The sequence below is a fragment of the Meles meles genome, chromosome 11 (genome assembly GCF_922984935.1).
Source record: "Meles meles chromosome 11, mMelMel3.1 paternal haplotype, whole genome shotgun sequence".
NCBI lineage: Eukaryota > Metazoa > Chordata > Mammalia > Carnivora > Mustelidae > Meles > Meles meles.
Genome location: NC_060076.1, coordinates 64,674,426 through 64,683,094, shown reverse-complemented (window position 1 = coordinate 64,683,094; position 8,669 = coordinate 64,674,426). Strand labels below are relative to the sequence as shown.

Sequence of the window (8,669 nt, the reverse complement as noted above, 5' to 3'; positions counted from 1 at the left end):
CTTCAATTGTAGTCTCTTGCAACTGTTATTTTTTCCCCACTAGCATCCAATCGAGAATCATGCTTTGCAATATGTTGTCTGGTCATAAGGTTAAAGTCTAAAGCACAATATCTGAGGATTCAGGAAAAGTTTCCAACGTTCAGATCTCCTTGTCACGTCCCAACTCACTAACTGAGGAGGAAACGCTTCTAAAATTACTTCCTGCGGTCTCAAAGTTTTATGGGAAATGTAGTCTTAAATGTTATGGGCCTACCGCACAGCACTCTGGGAACGGGACTTGGGGCTTTTTCTGCGCAAGCGCATATCCAACCTTGTTTCTTTCAGCCCGTTTTCTCTGGTTGAAAAAGGACACGAACTCGGCTTCTTTGGCTGTCTGCGGGAGTGGAGGCTTTGCACTGGGGGTGGGAGCACTGGGAACACGGCTCTGGGAGGCTTGGGGCCCTGCCAAATCCGGTAAGTTTGTGTGCAGCTTGCGCGAGAGGGAAGTCCCGGGAATTTCCTGGCGGATCCTCCCCTCCCTCAGTCCCTGAGTGCTTGAGACGTTGGCTCCCGCTTGCTTCCGTGGCGCAGGTGGGGCTGCGGCCCCTCTCTGGGGAAGGTACTCCTCGCGGACGCCGAGTGCGGAGACTACAGGCAGTGAGAAGGGAATCCACCTTTATAAAAATGTTTTCGACGAAGATGAGGCTACTAACAGCTTTTGGAATTACTCTGAGAAATAAAGTGTCATCTGCAAAGCTTTTTGTTAAGTGCTTGTAAAAATCGGTGTGTAAACTGCTATCACAAGACACTTTGTTTCCTTTGGTATTTTACTTATAATTATGCCGTTTTAAAAAGTGAAAGTTTACTGGAGGCCGAATACTATACACCAGGGCATAAGCTAGTAGGTGGGAGAGGTTGTATGTAATTACAAGTAGGTTGTACTCCGTACATAGTCTTGCTCTTCCCAGCATCCTTTCTGCCCCAAACCCAGATTTGCAACCTTCGGAGCTCTTAGAAGCATAGCCTGCCCCCAGATTTCCAGAGATGTGATTGTGAAGTGAATATGGACAGAATTTCACGATGTGGTAAAATATATCCTCGAATTTGTGGATTCTTTTCAGAGCCCCTGGTCAAGAGATTCTTGAACTTTATTGCACCATGTAAGCTGTCTCCATCCTCAAAGGCACAGTCTGATAATCTAATAATGTAGTGCTGGCCAATAGAAAGATAATAGAAACTATAATTTAAAAAAATTTTTCAGTAGCAACAATAAAAGGAAAGAGGTGAAATTAGTTCTATTGATGGGTTTAACTCAGTATATCCAATACATTATTATTAACCACACTTCAGGTGTAGTGGTTGCATTCAGCTAATACAAGTGGTACACTTGGAAAGTGTACTTAGGAAAGTGTACTTGGAAAGTGTACTTAGGAAAGAGGTGAAATTAGTTCTATTGATGGGTTTAACTCAGTATAGCCAATACATTATTATTAACCACACTTCAGGTGTAGTGGTTGCATTCAGCCAATACAAGTGGTACACTTGTATTGGATTCCAAAGTCAGGTTTAGAGTGCTGAATGGAAGTTTCAGGTATGGTGAATTTGTTTCTCAGGCCCAGATCCCAGCCCCTCTCTAGTAAAGTAACTTAAGACTTGAAAAAAAGGGCCCTAAGAACAACTGTCATTTGGAAGAATAGCTCTTCTGACAGATTGCTCACTGGAGGTTCAGAGCAGAGGTAGAAATTTCAAGAAAGGCACATGTCCTGACTTGCTCCACCAAAAGCAGTTTTTGATCCCTGTTAAGCATGAGATGAGTCAGACTTGATGATCACACACAGAAACCATCACAAACTGTGTGGCAGTGGGCACTGGACCAGCTTTAGAAGGTGGTAACCCGAGGTTGAAAGGGATGAGTGGCTCTCAGGTTGTGCAGGAAAAGGCACTTCACTGGAAGGCAGGTAAGGACATGACGCCCAGGGAAGGTATAAGCAGGCAGCGCTGTTGAAATCCGAAACAGCACCCCGTTTCCTTGATTCTCCCCTCATTCTTTCCAGATTCTGATCTGCTGTCATACCATGTCCATTACCACATGTGGCATCTAGAGTTATGCTAATGCTCCCTCTTTCCTAAATTTAGAGAATGAAAAGGATAGTAGAACAAAAGTTTTCTTTTCTTTGGAAGCTCAAAATGTTGGGCCTGAAATGAATGATTTTTGTAAAGAAACCCAGGGTAGAATTAAGCACTTAAGCACACTCCTGTTTATTTACACAGGTAAGTACTATAGGCATCTTACTAAGAAATCTGTTTTAGAATTTGCAAACAAGTTAGAACAAAAAGTTAGGAAAAATATTTCTTTCATAAAGCATCCCATCTTTATTTTGAAGTCTTCTGGGGAAGCTCTAACTCAAGGTGTAAAGACAGCACAAATTTGATTAACAATCCCATCTTAAGTAGGTTTTTTTAAACAAACAAACAAACATTAGTTTAAATGAAGGTAGAAGGTTTTACCTTTGTATACCTGAATTTTCTTAACCAATATCCTCTTGTTTTGTGTTTTTTCTTTTTCTTCTTACTTAGTCAGAAGGGGACATAAATTGTTAATTCATTGACATATGAGTTTCCCTGCAGTGAAAATGCAAGGTCAAGCCTCTGTAATTGTATCGCAGATGCAGTTGTTCAGGTATTACCTCTGTGTGATCCTTCTTGTTCCCTCTCAAGAATGTCAAAAGGATATTCTTCCATAGAGAAACCTTTTTTCCAGCTGATGTTATGAGATTTTTAGGTAAATGAAAATAGTTGTAAGGCAGACCAGGTTTCTTATCACCCTATTTCTCCTTCCTCTTTACCAGCTGAGCCTTTTCATTTCTTTACATTCTTCAAGGAGCAGCAGAAAATGAACATGGTGCGGGTAAGTTCTATTTTTAATAGTCTGTTTTATAGTAGATTTTATAAGGGTTTTAGAGTCTATTAACATGAAAAAGTAGAAATAGAAATGAATCAGACGCATTTAGATGCAAAGGTGGCGTGTGGATATGAAATTGGAGCTCCAGATTTATTCTGAATTTTGGTAGCCATGTCAAACAAACTGTACTGCTTTAAAGGTTGGCATGGATGAGAAGATTAAGCAAACCAATACCTCATAGAATGTTAAAACATTTCAAGTTAAAAATAATCTTTATTTTTTGAGTATGTGATTTAGTTAACAACTTTTCAGTAATAATTCTAAAATAATCTAGAACATTGTCTCTACTTGTTCTTCAATAAAAGTAGAGGATGTAATGCTAAATGTGAACTCGGTCAATTCTGTTTTCCAGAAACTCAGACATTTTTTCTGTTAAATCAGCTGAATATCCCTTAAAATTACTCTCCATAAATATTTTGAGTCCCATGATATTCAGGTTGCTCAGGAGTTTAAAATCATGATGATTTGGTTTCTCTCCCCACTTGCCTGTTATATCTGGTGACCAGAGACTTGATTATAACCAACTCGGTTGGGTCTTGTCTAATTATTTCTGTACCTGACATCTCTGTAGCATTTGCCTCTACTTCTCACTCTGTCTTTCTGTTGGGTATTCATCCTTTCTGATGGAGGCATAATACTCCATTGTGTATATGGACCACATCTTCCATATCCTTTCGTCCTTTGAATGGCATCTTGGTTCTTTCCACAGTTGGCGACCGTGACCATTGCTGCTATAAACATTGGGGTACAGATGGCTCTTCTTTTCACGACATCTGTATCTTTGGGGTAAATACCCAGCAGTGCAATTGCAGGGTCATAGGGAAATTCTATTTTAATTTCTTGAGGAATCTCCACAATGCTCTCCAAAGCTGCTGCACCAACTTGCATTCCCACCAACAGTGTAAGAGGTTCCCCTTTCTCCACATCCTCTCCAACACACGTTGTTTCCTGTCTTGCTAATTTGGCCATTCTAACTGGTGTAAGGTGATATCTCAAGGTGGTTTTAATTTGAATCTCCCTGATGGCTACTGATGACGAACATTTTTTCATGTGTCTGATAGCCATTTGTATGTCTTCATTGGAGAAGTGTCTGTTCATATCTTCTGCCCATTTTTTGATATGATTATCTGTTTTGTGTGTGTTGAGTTTGAGGAGTTCTTTATAGATCCTGGATATCAACCTTTTGTCTATACTGTCATTTGCAAATATCTTCTCCCATTCTGTGGGTTGCCTTTTTTTTTTGTTGACTGTTTCCTTTGCTGTGCAGACGCTTTTGATCTTGATGAAGTCCCAAAAGTTCATTTTTGCTTTTGTTTCCTTGGCCTTTGGAGACATATCTTGAAAGAATTTGCTGTGGCTGATGTCGAAGAGGTTACTGCCTATGTTCTCCTCTAGGATTCTGATGGATTCCTGTCTCACGTTGAGGTCTTTTATCCATTTCGAGTTTATCTTTGTGTACGGTGTAAGAGAATGGTCGAGTTTCATTCTTTTACATATCGCTGTCCAGTTTTCCCAGCACCATTTATTGAAGAGACTGTCTTTTTTCCATTGCATGTTTTTTCCTGTTTTGTCAAAGAATATTTGGCCATAGAGTTGAGGGTCCATATCTGGACTCTACTCTGTTCCACTGGTCTATGTGTCTGTTTTTATGCCAGTACCACGCTGTCTTGGAGATCACAGCTTTGTAGTAAAGCTTGAAATCAGGTAACGTGATGCCCCCAGTTTTGTTTTTCCTTTTCAACATTTCCTTAGCAATTCGGGGTCTCTTCTGATTCCATACAAATTGTAGGATTATTTTCTCCAGCTCTTTGAAAAATACTGGTGGAATTTTGATCGGAATGGCATTAGAAGTATAGATTAGAAGTATAGATTGCTCTAGGCAGTATAGACATTTTATCAATGTTTATTCTTCCAATCCAAGAGCATGGAATGGTCTTCCATCTTTTTGTGTCTTCAATTTCTATCATGAGTGTTCTGTAGTTCCTCGAGTACAGATCCTTTACCTCTTTGGTTAGGTTTATGCCCAGGTATCTTATGGTTCTTGGTGCTATAGTAAATGGAATCGATTCTCTAATTTCCCTTTCTGTATTTTCATTGTTAGTGTATAAGAAAGCCACGGATTTCTGTACATTGACTTTGTTTCCTGCCACGTTACTGAATTGCTGTATGAGTTCTAGTAGTTTGGGGGTGGAGTCTTTGGGGTTTTCCATATAAAGAATCATGTCATCTGCGAAGAGAGAGAGTTTGACTTCTTCCTTGCCAATTTGGATACCTTTTATTTCTCTTTGTTGTCTGATTGCCGTTGCTAGAACTTCTAATACTATGTTGAACAAGAGTGGTGAGAGTGGGCATCCTTGTCGTGTTCCTAATCTCAACGGGAAGGCTGCAAGCTTTTTCCCATTGAGGATGATATTTGCTGTGGGTTTTTTCATAGATAGATTTTATGAAGTTCAGGAATGTTCTCTCTATCCCTATATTTTGATGCGTTTTCATCAGGAACGGATGCTGGATTTTGTCAAATGCTTTTTCTGCATCAATTGAGAGGATCCTGTGGTTCTTCTCTCTTCTCTTATTGACTTGTTCTATCACATTGATTGATTTGTGAATGTTGAACCAACCTTGCAACCCAGGGATGAATCCCACCTGGTCATGGTGGATAATCTTTTTAATGTGCTGCTGGATCCTGTTTGCTAGGATCTTGTTGAGAATCTTTGCATCCATATTCATCAGTGATATTGGTCTGAAATTCTCCTTTTTGGTAGGGTCTTTGCCTGGTTTGGGGATCAGGGTAATGCTGGCTTCATAAAAAGAGTCTGGAAGTTGTCCTTCTGCTTCAATTTTTTGGAACAGCTTCAGGAGAATTGGTGTTATTTCTTCTTTGAAAGTTGGGTAGAATTCCCCAGGGAATCCGTCAGGTCCTGGGCTCTTGTTTTTTGGAAGGTTTTTAAAATTTTTATTTATTTATTTTTTAAAATTTATTTATTTATTTTCAGCGTAACAGTACTCATTGTTTTTCACCACACCCAGTGCTCCATGCAATACGTGCCGTATTACCCTCCACTTGGTTCCCCAACCTCCCACCCCCACCCCTTCAAAACGCTCAGGTTGTTTTTCAGAGTCCATAGTCTTTCATGGTTCATCTCCCCATCCAATTTCCCTTAACTCCCTTCTCCTCTCCATCTCCCCATGTCCTCCATGTTCTTTGTTATGCTCCACTGGTAAGTGAAATTTTGGGAGGTTTTTGATCACTGCTTCAATCTCGTTACTAGATATCAGTCTATTCAGGTTGTCAATTTCTTCCTGGTTCAATTTTGGGAGTTTATAGTTTTCCAGAAATGCATCCATTTCATCTAGGTTGCTTAGCTTATTGGCATATAACTGTTGGTAATAATTTCTGATGATTGTTTCTATTTCCTTGGTGTTAGTTGTGATCTCTCCCTTTTCATTCATCATTTTATTAATTTGGGCTTTCTCTCTTTTCTTTTGGATTAGTGTGGCCAATGGTTTATTGATCTTATTGATTCTTTCAAAAAACCAGCTTCTAGTTTCTTTGATACGTTCTACTGTATCTCTCGTTTCTACCTCATTGATCTCTGCTCTAATCTTGATAATTTCCCTTCTTGCGTCTGGAGTTGGTTTGATTTGTTGTTGATTCTCCAATTTTTAAGGTGTACAGACAGCTGGTGTATTTTTTATTTTTCAATTTTTTTGAGGGAGGCTTGGATGGCTATGTATTTCCCCCTTAGGACCGCCTTTACTGTATCCCATTGGTTTTGGACCGAAGTGTCTTCATTCTCATTGGTTTCCATGAATTGTTTAAGTTCATCTTTGATCTCCTGGTTGATTCAAGCATTCTTAAGCAAGGTGGTCTTTTCCTTCCAGGTGTTTGAGTTCCTTCTGAACTTTTCCTTGTGATTGAGCTCCAGTGTCAAAGCATTGTGATCTGAGAATATGCAGGGAATAATGTCAGTCTTTTGGTATCTGTTGAGTCCTGTTTTGTGACTGAGTATGTGGTCTATTCTGGAGAAGGTTCCATGTGCTCTTGAGAGAAAGTGTATTCTGTTGTCTTAGGGTGGAATGTTTTATATATGTCTATGAGGTCCATCTGGTCCAATGTTTCATTCAATGCTCTTATTTCTTTATTGATTTTCTGCTTCGATGATCAGTCTATTATGGAGAGAAGCATGTTAAGATCTCCTACTATTAATGTGTTTATATCAATATGACTCTTTATCTTATGTAATTGGGTGCTCCCATATTGGGGGCGTAGATATTTACAATTGTTAGATCATCTTGGTGGATAGTCCCCTTAAGAATTATGTAGTGTCCTTCTGTATCTCTGACTAACAGTCTTTAGTTTAAAATCTAATTTATCTGATACGAGAATCGCTACCCCGGCCTTCTTTTGAGGCCCATTGGCATGGAAGAATCTTCTCCATCCCTTCACTTTCAGTCTGGGTGTATCTTTAGGTTCAAAATGGGTTTCTTGTAGACAACATATGGATGGGTCCTGTCGTTTTATCCAGTCTGCAGCCCTGTGTCTTTTTATGGGTGCATTTACGCCATTCACATTGAGAGTGATTATTGAAAGATACGTATTTATTGACATTTTGTTACCTTTGAAGTCTTTCTGTCTGTAGATTGTGTCTATATTTCTTTTCAATGATACTCGTAGGATTTTTTCTCTTTTATAGAACCCCCTATTCCTGCAGTGTCGGCTTGGTGGTTGCATAGTCTTTTAAGCCTTGCCAGTCTTGGAAACTCTTTATCTCTCCATCCATTTTGAATGTCAGTCCTGCTGGATAAAGTATTCTTGGCTGCATGTTCTTCTCATTTAGTGCCCTGAATATATTTTGCCAGCCCTTCCTGGCTTGCCAGGTCTCTGTGGACAGGTCTGACGTTATTCTAATGGGCTTTCCTCTGTATGTAAGGAGCTTCTTTGTCCTAGCTGCTTTCAAGAGGGTCTGCCTCCAATTATAATTCTTAATTCTAACTATCAGGTGTCGCGAGGACTTTCAAGAATCTAAAATCTTGGGGGAAAACATTCTGCCTCTAGTACCTGAATGCTGTTTCCATTTGTGAGATTGGGAAAATTTTCATAGACAACTTGTTCCACTATATCTTCTAGACTTCTTTCTTTCTCCTCCCCTTCGGGGATTCCAATAATTCTGATTTTGGAACGTTTCATGGCATCATTTATTTCCTTGATTCTGTTTTCGTGGCCTCTGAGCTTATTGTTCCAGGCTTCCTCCTGATCCTTTCTCTCTATCTGTTTGTACTCCAGATCACTAATTCTGTCTTCTGTCTCAGTTACCCTAGCTTTTAGAGAATTTAGATTAGATTGGAACTCATTGAGAGCATTTTGAACATCATCCCTGGTGGCTTTCAGTTTTGCCGTAACATTGTGAACATCATCCCTGGTGAGTTTCAGTTCTGCCCTAATCAATTCCGTTTGGTCATCCTTGGCTTTCTCCAAACTAGCTATTGCCTGGATAATTGTTAGCCTGAATTCCTTTTCCAACATATTGTCTATGTCGATAGCCATTAGCTCTGTTGCAGAAGGTCCATCCTCTGTATTTCTCTTCTGTTGGGTATTCCTCTTCATAGTCATTTTGGTGAGAGATGACTGAGCGGATGTAGCTGGTTGTATCGACTGTGCTGCAGTCAAGGTGCACCGTAGAACGCTTCTGTGCAATCACGATTCCCCACCCAAATTAGAGAAAAAAAA

At 39.8% G+C, this 8,669-nt stretch overlaps 1 protein-coding gene across 1 annotated transcript in view; it reads left to right on the top strand.

Annotated features, from left to right (window-relative positions):
• Nucleotides 1-333: 333 nt before the first annotated feature.
• The window catches only part of ZNF658 (zinc finger protein 658), a 28,237-nt gene continuing 19,901 nt past the window's right edge, over nt 334-8,669 (top strand). Inside the window, exons 1-2 of the mRNA XM_046023843.1 lie at nt 334-453; nt 2,829-2,887. Of these exons, the coding sequence (XP_045879799.1) occupies nt 2,873-2,887 (15 nt within the window). The 5' untranslated portion in view covers nt 334-453; nt 2,829-2,872. The remainder of the gene's footprint in view (nt 454-2,828; nt 2,888-8,669) is intronic.